The 13383-nt window shown below is 36.7% G+C and overlaps 1 protein-coding gene across 1 annotated transcript in view; it reads left to right on the top strand.

The window, feature by feature from the left end:
* The window catches only part of GLIS3 (GLIS family zinc finger 3), a 438302-nt gene that overhangs the window by 327602 nt on the left and 97317 nt on the right, over positions 1-13383 (top strand). Inside the window, exons 5-6 of the mRNA XM_012737636.3 lie at positions 5690-5851; positions 10152-10262. Of these exons, the coding sequence (XP_012593090.1) occupies positions 5690-5851; positions 10152-10262 (273 nt within the window). The remainder of the gene's footprint in view (positions 1-5689; positions 5852-10151; positions 10263-13383) is intronic.

Raw genomic sequence — 13383 nt, 5'->3', positions numbered from 1 at the left:
TGTAGAGATGTGAACTGGTATACAATCTGTCAGTCAATTCTTGCTGCACCAGCCGTCGCTAATGGGATTAATTAGTCCTGACTGATAAAATTATAAAATCGTATACCTCCAAGGGTCGTAAACACTGAGCCTTAATTGAAATCAAATGTATATTTTTAAAAAGCATGTCCAGCATCATAGTCTCCTTTCTGTTTGGGTTTTGTTGACATTAGCAATGGTATGGAAACCTGATCAGGAAAGGTTTGCTGTTATTACTGCTTTGAATGTGAACTTATGCTTCTCAGCTCTCTAAGTAGCTGATTAGGGGAGGGAGGAATATTCTACTTAATTATTGGTTACACATATGGAATAAATCCCATTTTAATGGTGTCTAATGAGCCTTTCATTTTTAGAACCTTACACAAAAGCCTCTAATAGAAAAGGAAAGTAATATTTCAAAGGTCATCTTAATGCCACTTAATGTCAACAATCTGTAATCAAGCCAATATATAGAGATGGTGATTACAGTCCAGTTGTGATTCTTTTAAATATGAAATAATCTTCTAAATTAGCAAAGTGGTGCAAGCTAAGGTTCTTTAGGTTTGAGGCAACTTAAACTTTCTAATTAGAGTTTGTTACTTGAAAACAGTCTCGGAGTTAAAAAGATTTTTCTCAGAGTGAGTCTTCATGCAATGCTGTATTTTTAAAACCCATGAGATTGAAAGTTCGGTCACTTACGGTTTCATGCACTGTGTCATACATGTCTGTAAAACCACTGAAATGTGCAAATGGAAAGCGATGCCTCCCCTTCACCACTGCTCCTCAATGGGAATGCAGTGGGCTTAGAAATGTGGGGTGTTCTGTTGGTCAGGAGGCCACTGAGGGAACTTGAGCGCACACCTCTTTGCAGCCAGGCATGTGCCCGGTAGCAGATTAAAAAGTGGGAATTTAGAGACTGTGGTAAGAGATTGGCATTCTGGGATTTTGTCCTGTTTGTTGAGTGAACAGAGGATAACCCTGCCCTACCCTGGAATGGAGATGTCTCTTTTCAGTTCTAGGATAGCTGCTGCAACGCTAGCCCGTATGACTCTTGTGTGAGTTAGGAATGGGTAAATTCTGCAAAACACTTTACCCTGTCAGAATATTTTTGTCAGAAAGTGGTCAGTGATGATTACAATATGAACGTCATTCGCTAACTCATCCATTCGCACTGCAGTGTGGCCCTGGAGGCCTTGTTAACTAACTCTCAGGTGGCTGTGCCCCACTCCCAGGGTTCTGATTCTGTAGGTCTGGGGTGGAGTCAGAGAATTTCTATTTCTGACACGTTCCTAGGCCATACTGATGCCACTGGTTCAGGAATCATGTCTTTGAGAACCACAGCTTAGGGCTACATCAGTATTTAACCTGCCCAGCCATATACATTGACCCTCACTTAAGTAAAGTTTAAGTTTTATTCATCTTGTTCCTCCCAGTGCCATGCCCATGGGTCTTACTCAGTCTTTGTTGGAGAAAAAGAATGCTATTTAGATAAAATTACTAATATAGGGGGAAATTCCTAGTAAGGAGCTTGGCATAGAATAAATGCTGAATGAACACGGGGTCCCTTTTCTGCCACTGTGCCCCAAATTATCACCCTGCCTTTGTCGCTCTTATATTCTATTCTTCCTCCTTCTGCTGCCCCCTTGGATTTCTGAGAGTTTGTGTGTTGTTGTTTTTCCTGTCTTCCTGTAAATGGTTTGTTTTTGAACCTCAGGCAAATTCTGGCCTGCTCATCCAGTCGTGTGTCACTGGGTCTTAGGTTCATGGTTCCACAGACAGTGTAGGAAGTGTAGGACCTGAGAATAGGATATTGGTCAGTTTCGTGTAGGAGTTGATCAGTGGCAGTGACACAGCAGTCATTTGACAATTTGGACCTTACATCTCAGAATGAACTTGCATTTTAGGAACCATGGTGAGAAAGCATCTGGCCAAACCCAAGGAAATACCGCTTAATGGTCCTGGCTTTCCTAAGCTCAGATGTTCATGTACAAGGTGAGACGTGCTCAGTAAAGATTTGGAAAACATGAAAAAAAAAATAATAAAAAAGAAAGATTAAAGGCGTCCATTTGCCCAGACTGAAAGAATCCAGTTTTGGTATATTTTGTAACAATTTTTTTTTATAAGCCTACCTAAATGTTAGTTTATTTTTAATTCATTTGCATTTAATTGAACTTATAAATCTCAGGGTAAAACTGCCTGAGGGAGAGGAAATTCTTGTGCTGAGTTACAGGGTTATTCCCATAATGAATGATAATGATTCATTATAAAATCGTTTGCTTTCAAGTTTCATCCAGACACCATTAGAGAAACGAACAGCACCTCCTTCCTTGCCTTGCAGAATTGTCAGTCAGTGTGACACATTCATTCAGGTGTCATGCCCTCCACACTCCTGTGATGAGTTGGGTGTTAGGTCCCCCACCAAGTGATTTTTTAATCCTTTAGTGCTTGATTTTATTGGTCTTGTGCTCATGATTTCGTCAGGTGAAATGCAACAAGAGTGAGTGAGTGTTCTGGATACTATGAGCTCCTACCTGCATGAAGTTGCCTTTCTCCTGCCTTAATCCACACAACTCAGTGAGGTCAAACCCTTCGCTTTTAATCTTTTCCCTTTAAAATAAAATAATACTACTCTGTTGTCTTCTGGCCTTTTGGGTTTCAAAGGAAACATCTGGTATCAGCTGGATTTTGCCATTTTATATATAATCTTTTGGTTGTCACTTTTGGTCTGGGCGTTCATATTTTCCTCCATCCTTACTATTTAAAAAAGCTATCTATGTGAAAAAACATTTTTACCCCCTTAGTATTTTCAAATTTTTTTTAAAAACTGAAAAAAAAAAAAAAAAGCTTTGCCTAACCCATAACTGGTATGGGTCTTTTAAAAATGTAGCTCCTGGGCATTCATTCATTTGTCCATTTACTCAGGAATCGTTAATTAAGTACTTACTATATGCTAGCAACATCTGCGCTGGACACTTAAGATCAAATGTCAAGCGAAACATTGGATGCTAACCCTCATGTATTTTATAAGGTAATAAACTTCATTATGTCTCTTTTTATTTAATTCCAAACTCTTATATTTATCCATATCAATTGTTCTCACATATTTTTCCTCTTAACTTCTCTCTACAAAATCTACATTGTGATATGCAGTATTTATTTGCAATTGAATAACTCTTGATTCTAGAGTCAACACTCTAGATTTATAAAAGTATCAGATAAACATGCTGTAAGAATAAATACCTCTGTGAGAAAAGTTTTTTAAATAGGCTGAATGTTCCAAAATGTTCATTTTTCACTGATTTGCTTGGAATGCAGTGAGCCCTTTGGTCTTTGATTATTGCTTCTGCTAACAGTAATAATATCAATCAGTTGTGTTTTAACTGGACATGTAAGTAGATATTTAACTGGAAAGAGTTTGGAAACGCTATTCTACATGTAGCCTATGTCTGACCAAGTGGACAGTTTGAATTAGTCTAGGCTGTGTCTGGGATTCCTCTAATCGCTTTATGGTAGAACTGGAGGTCTTGTTTTAGCTGGTACTCACAGAGACCTTATTAATCTATTCAAAAGTAGTTCTCCACTCCCACGCTGCTTCAGAAACAATGCAGCTTTCTCTCTGACCAAGATCTGAGGCGACTGTGGAAAGGGGTGGATACTGAGGCCTTACCCAGGTCTGGGTCTGCACGCCTGGAGCTGGCCCCAGAACGGAATCCACCCTACAAAAGAGCCTTGCTAGGAACTAGGCTACAGACTTGGCGTGTCCAAAACCACAAGCTCATTTCAGACCTAAGTGTGGTCCACCAGGTGATTCCAAGTAAAATAAACTGAGCTCTAAAAGTTTGCTCTGAGTTCTCATTCAGAGAGAACCTTAAAAACAGAGGTTTGGTCAGCAGAGGCCTCTGAGCCATGAATTGGGGGTAATTTTGAGCCCTTTTATTCTCAAATTTGAGACCCGTCAGAAAACCTGAAGAAACGAGCCCCTCAACTCCTCCCTTCCCTCCCTCTAGCGACATTGCATTACATGCCTTTCATTCTGCTGAAAAAGTAGTTGGCTTCGTCAGCATTCATCTTCTGTTCAGGCTAAATTTATTTTTATGTGAAATAGAAATCAGGAAAACACCAAAATTATTTTAAGCAAAATATCAAAATCGAAATAAACCAACATATGTCTGTGAAACATGTATAACTCTCAATCAAAAATAAGTGCAACTTTCATAAATTTCTTAAAATATTCCAGCATGCAAAATCTGGACAACTTAAATAGATGGAGTTATGACATGTTTAATTATTTCTTTCTACTTAGTTCATCCTTTACTTAAAGATGAAAATTCCAGTAACCAAAATCTGGCCAGCTCTGGACCATTCCTTCATGAACAGTGGCCTCCACCAGCTATTGTAATAAGTAGGTGGGAAACCGGGAGTTTTATAAAATTTCTTGCACCAATGTGGAGTTATACCTGCTAATTTTGAATGGAAATCATCTGGAACTTATATTCTTCACTTACATTCTTATATTCATTTATATTCTTCACTTATATTCCACCCCTACCCTCCACATTCCTCTCTAAGAAATAAGGTTTCTTAACTGCTTTGAACATATTAAGCTATATTCTGTGTAGGTTTTCCAAATTTCTAAGTTTCCCTTCCAGTGGGAAGTCAAATGGGATTAAAACTGTCAAAGTAACATAAATAGTCTGGGGCTTAGCACCAAACAGAGAGTTAAAAGATAAATCCCCATCTCACCTTTATGCTTCATTTATAGGCTTTTTCTAACACATTTTATTTATTAGATTGTTACTTCAAGGATTAGAATCACTTTGACCCTGTAATAGCAACTGATATTTTGCCCACAGAAGACATTTAGTCAATGTTACTATCAATAAAGATTATTGACAAACCGATGACGCGTTTATTGAAATCTTCAGTCTTTCAATTTTTTTCTTCATACATTAGATAGCAAAATTTCTAAAAAATAAAAAAGATTAAATTATTACAGTACTTTATTTGGAAAATGATTTAGCAGTAATGAATTGTCCTCCAGCTTCCTTTTTTAAAAGCATGTTAAAAATTTTATCTCATGAGGTTTAGTTAGCATTACCATATATATTAACATAGTCACTCTTTTGAGAGTTGGAAAAACCCTACAAATATATTAAGGAAGTTTTTGATTATATTGATCCAGTGGACACATGCCTTTTTCATCCTGGACTCTTGAATCTTCAATTCTCCTATTTTCTTATACATCATTCTGATTTATTTTTTTTTTTTTTGTTAGTTTATTAGTTGTCAAAAAGTTTCTTCCTTCCCAGTTCCTTCAATTTAGACCAATTTGGAAATGGAAAAGTGTGTTAATTTTTTAATAACTCTTTAAGACACACATTACTGTATTTTTATTAACTGAGCCAGATGGCTCACAGTGAATTTTCTCTGACATAAGTAATCACAGAAATCAGTTTGGGACCCACTTCTGGTACAGAAAGTGGCATGCATATTCAGTGGAAAAATGCAGCTCACATAAACATATGGATGTTTTTAGAAGTAATATTTGTTACTGTTTGGATTTTATTTTGTTTTAGGCTAAGTACACACTAGGACTTTTTTTTTTTCATGTCCCCCAGACTCAAGCATTCAAGGTCCTTCTCAACAACCAAAAATTGTTTTCTTTCTGCAGTTTGAAGGTTGCAAGAAGGCCTTTTCAAGGCTTGAAAATCTCAAGATCCACCTGCGGAGCCACACTGGCGAGAAGCCGTATTTGTGCCAGCATCCGGGCTGTCAGAAGGCATTCAGCAACTCCAGTGACCGTGCCAAACACCAGCGGACACATCTGGACACTGTAAGAATGGCAGGAGCTTTCCAGTTTGCAGCCCAAAACCTGGTGTGAGGAAGTGCCCGCTTGATAGTGGGATGGCGAAAGTGTTTGCTTTTATGGTCCACAGGTTACAAGGACAATGCCAAGGGCAGCAGCGGAACCTAGTAAAGGGCCAGAAGGGGCCCTCCTTTAGTGTTCCATTTTTCTGTAGTCACAGGTTATCCTAAATATTACAACTTCCTGGGACAAAAGGGTTATTACTCAGTCACCTCTGTGTACAAAGCAAAGACAGTTTAGGGGCTGTCATGTAGTAGATTATAGTACAGAGAATGACTGCTAGAAATTGGGCATTAAAATAAGTATTCCAGCATCAAGTAGATAATGCATGCTATTGTTAGAAATATGAATTGATTTTTTGTTTTTATGATTTATTTATTATTGTCATATATGTTTTACCCTGGCCCTTTTCTTCTTGACATAAGAACTTTACGGCTGGCATGGTTTTTGAGAGTGAATCTGGCCTTTTGCTGTAGAGAACACCTGGTGTTTTCACCTTCAAGCAATCTAAAAAGAAAAAGCAAATCTTTCTCGAGGGTTCAGTTTCATCATGCTTCCTAAGTGTTAGCAGCCCCCATATCCTTTGACATCAACCCTATGAGAACAATTGATTTTCATTATTACACCCTTAACTTCCTTAAAGCTGCAACATTAGCTCATTCCCAAATGCCTTTTCTAAGACTCTTATTTTCTCAATTATGTTGATAGCCCTCCTTTGCATTTCTCAGGATTTGATGCCATTTTCCTTACATGAGGCCAGGTAGACTCTATGCAATTTCACTTCACTTAACAAAGCCATCAGGATAAATGTATCAAACACATCACAGATCTCTTATCCCACGTTCTTGCAAATAATGTATTCATGACAGTACTTTTTCGGTGTTAACATTCTGATATCTATTATTAAACTACACCAGAGTTTGAATTTTGAAAAGATACTGTTATTTCTACACACCTTCTCATACATATTTAAGATTCTTCTGATGTTATAGTTGACATATTTATTAAATTTTATATTAGTCTCTATTAGTCATATTGATAGAAGTCATTTTAGCTATATGTCACATAACCTTTCTAAACAGAATTATCTCCCAATATACATAAATGTGATGGGTTTGCATAGTAAATATCTGAAATATAATTAGAACAACATGGGCATAGGATGGACCCTTTCTGCTCTAGCTGAATTCCATGATTTTAGGACCAGTAGAATAGAATATTAAATGAATAAATTTGGTGAATAATGGGGTTTTTTAAGTTAGAAAAAGGGAAAAAGAATAAATTATGTTAAAATGCCCTATTTTGTTGTGTCTAAAATGGTCTTGGTAGAATCCAATAAATTTTCCAATTTGTCATTAAACTTTATCATGGAAGAATGAACATTTATGAGACAAGATTGTCTTGGGAAATTGCTTCTACTCTAGCTAGTTATCTGTAGTTTGAAAGAACTATTGTGAGGCTAAGTGTTATGGGTCTACAATACCCTTCTTCACTTAGAGCTAATTTTAGCTAATCAAACTAAGCGCATTTTAAAAAATCATTTTGGAATTAAAAAAATATCTTTTTAAAAACTTTTGAGGAAAGCTAAGATAATAATTTCATATTAGTTCAATGCAATAGCTTTTAAGACTCAGCTATTTTTGTTTTCTTGAAAAAATTATTTCTCTATCAGATCTTTTAAAATCATCATTTTTTCTTTTAAGCTCCAAACTAGCTCCTGTTTAAATTTTTACTACATTTAACAAATTGGTGAGCTCTTTTTAAAATCACATAGAAAGTAAACACTTGTTTTAAAAAGCAAACCGTAGTTGCTTGAAGAATTTATGATTTAAATTTAGGTCCCTGTTTCCTTTCATTAAGCACTCCTTATGCTAATGCTGTCAGAATTTTGGATAAAGTATCTTTCTTAAACTGAGTGGATTCTTTACTCCTGTAAAAATGGTTTTCCCATAAAGATTACTGAGTTCATAATTCTACCCCTGAAAAGTTGTATGAATTCATTTTTCTGTTAGCATCCTAATATCTAAACAGGGGACATAATTATACAGTACAAATGGACAGTAATAAAATATATAATTGGATGACATGTAGCATGCCATTTAAAGCTTAGATAATCTGATATAATATGACCAGTACAGCGAACTACTTAGACCAGTCCCTGACATTCTTGCTTTGGCATACTGGTCCCGGGTGGCTTGACAGCAAGGGAACAGAGTGAAGACCAGCTAAGAGGAAGAATGTGGAGTCAAGCTGCTTTCAAGAATATCTCAAATTCAAATACAAAATGGCATGATCAACCCAAATATGGTTACCATTGTAATAATAAGGGCATCAATTTATGTAACATGTTAATAGTCATCATAAAGCCTTTTTTACATGCAGCATCACCTCTGATGCTCAAAACATAAGCTTATGTGGTCACAATGTGACTGCCAGTAAAGATATTGGCCAGTTACTCTCCTGAAGCTGGGGCAGGTAGGGAAGGCTAGTGCAAGAAAGCCAGGCAAACTCAGAATTCCCAATGGCAATTCATTGGCAAGTGACTTTAATCAATAATTGACTCAGGTTCATCCATTGTTCACTGTTAGATCCCTAATAGGGAACACATTGCCCAGCACATCCTGGAAGCATAAGAGCTGCTGAATGATTGAATTAGTCAGTCAGTCAGTGAACACAGCTGATATCAAATATAGAATTCAACCTGGGTGTGTCAGCCAGTTGGGATGGCTCATGCTTTTAATCTCAGCACTTTGGGAGGCTAAGCCAGGAGGATCACTTGAGCCCAGGAGTTTGAGACCAGCCTGGGCGACATGGTAACATGGTGAGACTCCATCTCTACAAAAACTAAAACAATTGGCTGGGCATTTTGGCGCGCCTATACGCCTATACTCCCAGTGGCTGAGGCAGGAGGACTGCTTCACTCCAGGTCTCTAAGGTCACAGTGAGCTATGATGATACCACTGCACTCTAGCCCAGGCAACAGGGTGAGACCTTGTCTCAAAAACACCAAAAAAGCAAAAAAGACCAAATTGAGCGTGTCAAATTATATACTCATGATTTTCCCTGTTTTGGGAATCAAAAATGGCACACACAAAAAAGGAGTATGAATCATAAATGTGACTTCTAGTGAGGAAAATAATGTAATCCACATACCTGTTGGCCCACAAAATGACAAGCATGCACATAAAAACAGAAAAAGGAGCAAAATATAAACAGTAAAAAAAAAGTCACAATTTTTTTCAATAGTGTAGCAGGTTTCTAGAGTAAGAATCCTGTTTTAGAGCCACACTTCACATCATAATACCTTACCTGATGAGATATTTAGTAGATCAGTGACTGTTAATACATCTTATAAACACAGTTAATACTGTGATTTTTTTTTTTAGTTTTTCAATTTTTGAAGTATGCAGATTTTGATTTATTTCACAACTCAAGAGTCAGTCTCAAACTCTTGACATGAATTTTATTATAACAATAGGAGTAGGTATTGAAATTTGAATGGATGTGAGGTGCTGTCATTCATTCATTCATTCCTAACTATTATGTACCAAGCACCAGGGATACAAAAATAAAAAATTATCCTAGGCTGAGCCTTAAGTTCCACACCTCAGAGCGTGAGGGAATTGGAGTAGCCAAAATTTGTGTTCTCTTCGCACTGAGCCAAGACCTTATTCACGTATCTCAGGCTCAGCAGCGGGACTCCTCTGCAGCTAATAATATTAATGCTTCTCTGGCTGTCTGTTGTTTGAAACCTACTGTCTCTTACTCACTTTACACTAATTTTCTCTCCTTAATTCTCTCCTTCTCTCTTTCTGAATCAGGTTTCTTCTGAAACGTACCCAGTCTTTTCTGGACTTTTCTACAGCTTCTTTACCTGAACCCTTAAAGAATATGTGTTTACTAGTTTCTGACAGTACCAAAGATTATTCTCAGGGAAACGTAACTGTAAGTATGACTGGAGATGCTTACTAATAATTTCCTCATCAAAAAGTGCCACAGGAGATTCCGTGGTTACAGTGCAGTCTCAAGCAGTCTCTTCACAATCATCAAGAATAGGCCATCTCTTTGTTTTTTGAAAGTTTACTCTTCTCTTTACCATGGTGCAGTTATTGGACTTTCTAATTAAAATGCATGAGTATTACCCAGCATTGTACACCAGTCATTTGGTACCAGTTCGTGCTCTGAAGCCAGTAGTCTTTGAGTAAAACTTTCCCCAGTTACCTGTATGATTTAACCACAGCTGTTTCTTTCTTTCTTTCTTATTTAGAAACCTTATGCTTGTCAAATTCCAGGATGTACCAAACGCTACACAGACCCAAGTTCCCTAAGAAAGCATGTGAAGGCACATTCTTCCAAAGATCAACAAGCAAGGAAAAAGGTAATTGTAAAAGAGAATTTTTCAGCCAGGAAAAGTACATTTAAGTTACTTTTGCAGCACTTGGAGCTTCTGCAAGGCATTGGAAATTCTCATACTTCTCAAGGTGTAGCATGCTTTAAACTGTTTGAGGCGGGATGTCTCCCCCATGAAGTAATTGCAAGGCTATGGTTTGCATAACTGATATAGCCAGGCAATTTCTGGGGAAGGCTTACATAATAGGAATCAGAGAAAATTAGTGAAAGTCACCTAAACTGGAAACTAACAATGAGACTTTTATGGAAATTGAACCCAAATAGTTACAGAAAATTGAATTGGGAAAAACAACAACTCAAAAAGCCTTTTTGTAGAGAAGTATTTTTTTTTGTAAATATCAATTCACTAAAATCATTTTAGTTCTAATGAAGAAGGTATGTGACTCTCTAGGGTAAGTATAGAGTATGCTTTACTGTGTGTGTGTGTGAGAGAGAGAGAGAGAGAGAGAGAGAGAGAGAGAGAGAGATAGGGTCTTGTTCTTTCACCCAGGCTATAATGGAAAAATGCTCAGTCAGTCAGAGGGATTCGATTGCCATTCTTAATTGCATATAAACCTACTCTTGTAAATCAATTGCTATAATGCAGAGGTGTCTTTATAGCTTACTGAAACCTCAAAGTCCTGGGCTCAAGTGATCCTCCTGCATCAGCCTCCCAAGTAGCTGGAACTACAAATGTGTGCCACCAGTGGCTGGCTAATTTTTCTATTTTTTGTAGAGACAAGGTCTCACTCTTGCTGAGGCTGGTCTCAAACTCCTGGCCTCAAGTGATCCTCCAACCTCAGCCTCCCAAAGTGCCAGGATTACAGGCCTGAGCCACCATCCCTGGGCAGCATTCCTTTCTTTAATCTTAGAGAAAAAGCAGGTTTCTTGATAGGCACTGTATATGAAAATTTGCAAAAGGAATTGAACCTAAAATCCCTTTGACATCAATGAGGGACTATTGCACTTTCAAAGTTCATAAAAATCATAGTATCTTAGATTTAGAAGAAATGTTAAAGATCAACCAGCCAGCCCACCTGACTTGCTGTCCTAACTGTATAAGATCTCTAGCGAGTTGTTGGCCATACTGTGCTTGAAGACTTTTAGAGATGGGGAGCTTACTACCTTTCAAGGCATTTCCTAATAACTGAATTTTTAAATTTTTGGACCAACAAGTATCTTTTGTCTGTGACAGAGAACATGTTGAGCTGACCTTGGCTTTTTGAGTGTTTCATTTGTATTGAGATGGGTACCTGATTCATTTAAGGACCCTTTTATAACAAATTTAAGGGCAGTTTAAGACTCAACTTATTTCAAGTGATTGAACCCCATGGGAAAGGATTTTCAGATCACTGTGGCTTCTAGTTAGAAATCTTGCATTCTTTCATGGTTTATATGAATCTAACACTTTTTTCTTGGGAACTGTTCTATAGTCTTCTTTTGTTACTTAAATTTTCTCTTCTGTAAGAGGTGTTAGCACAATACCAGCCAAGGGCAGATATATGGAAAGAATTTGATCTGTGTGTTGGAAAAATGCTAAGTCAGAGGGATTTGATTGCTATTCTTAATTGCATATAAACCTACTCTTGTAAACCAATTGTTAAAATCATTTATTTTTTGCTGGAAATGTAGTTAAATCTCTTTAATTGGAATCCTAATAAATTGATATCTATGATTATTTAGCATGGATTAGATATGTTCTTATATCAGAAAAGCAAAGGAACTGCCAAAGTAATTAATAATGTAAATAAAATTGAAAGGAGGATGTTTAATCCTCTTAAAATAACACATCATTATTGCTGTTGCATACTCTTAACTACTTTTAGCAGGACCAGTCTCTAATGGTTCTTGTCATTATCTGTGTATATCTTGTAAATTTGATGTAATAAATTGTATTTGTTAAAAAAAAAAAAAAAACCTTTCTAGATGAGAGGTTTTTCTCCCAAGTCAGACCATTCTCTGTCTCCATGTTGTCCCAAATGTGTGAGGGTTTACTGTTATAGCAAATCTGTCAGTAACACTGGACAGTACCTTCGTGGAGAATAACAACTGTCGTGGACATGAAAGAGTATAAGTCCCCTATCAGTATTCTGGACAAATAAGCAACAATGTGATGTTCAAGTTAAGAAGGTAACCTAGATTAACAGGTATGGAAATATAACAGGGGATATTTTCAGGAATTCTTAATGGTTTCTATTGTTCAGACATGGTATGTTTCAACCTTTATAAAAGGAAGAGTAGTTTTGATTGTGTGAAAGATTCTTGAAGTACTAATTGAAAAAAGAAAAACAGACCTTGAGACTACAAAATATAATTTTACTGACAATTTGCAGACAGCCTTCAATAGGCAATCTAGATAACAATGAGTATAGCTTCAAGGACTAGTATTATAATCTCATGTCAAATATTGTAGAGTTCTTTTAATTTTATCTTACTTAAAATGAGATATTGTCTCTCAAATGAGTTAGCTTTTGATGTTCACTCTGTTTTTACAAATGGTCGAATTGGATTTGGTTGACTTTCAGTTCCCAGCCCTTAGTGATAAGTTTATGATGTTTATACTTTCTGAATTTTAACCTTTTTGTCTGAAGATTTAAAAAATCCTTTATGAATCTGTGATGGATTAATTTGTAAAATTTAAATGATGAAAGTTCTTCCTCTATCCAACAAAAAGCGGAAATGTCACTCCCAGGAGAAGCTGTTGCTAATAAACCTGAAATCAGTCAATCCACATTTCCAAATCTTGTGCTGATATATCAGTGTGTAATATTTACATGGTACAATGTTGTTACTAGACCTTGGAGAGATTCTGATTGCTCACTCACATCAAGACTTGGTATTTGAAATATTTCCTGGCTGCACTAGTAAAAAAAGAAAGAAAGAAAGAAAGAAACAATAAACCTTTTAAGGCAGAATTAAGATTATTTACGACTTTAATTAAAAATTGAAAACTGGCACCATTTCAAAAAAGCCCTTACAAAAATGTGAATTCATCAAAAATAACCATAAAAATTCCAAGGTGATAAAGGCACAGTGGAGTAATGGTCCCAGTCCTAGGGAATTGTTTTGTTGAAAAGAATAAAACCCTTTTCTGTCACACCCTGTTAGTC

This window comes from Microcebus murinus, chromosome 12 (assembly GCF_040939455.1).
Source record: "Microcebus murinus isolate Inina chromosome 12, M.murinus_Inina_mat1.0, whole genome shotgun sequence".
In the NCBI taxonomy this organism is placed as follows: Eukaryota; Metazoa; Chordata; class Mammalia; order Primates; family Cheirogaleidae; genus Microcebus; species Microcebus murinus.
This window is presented reverse-complemented; position numbering and strand designations above follow the sequence as displayed.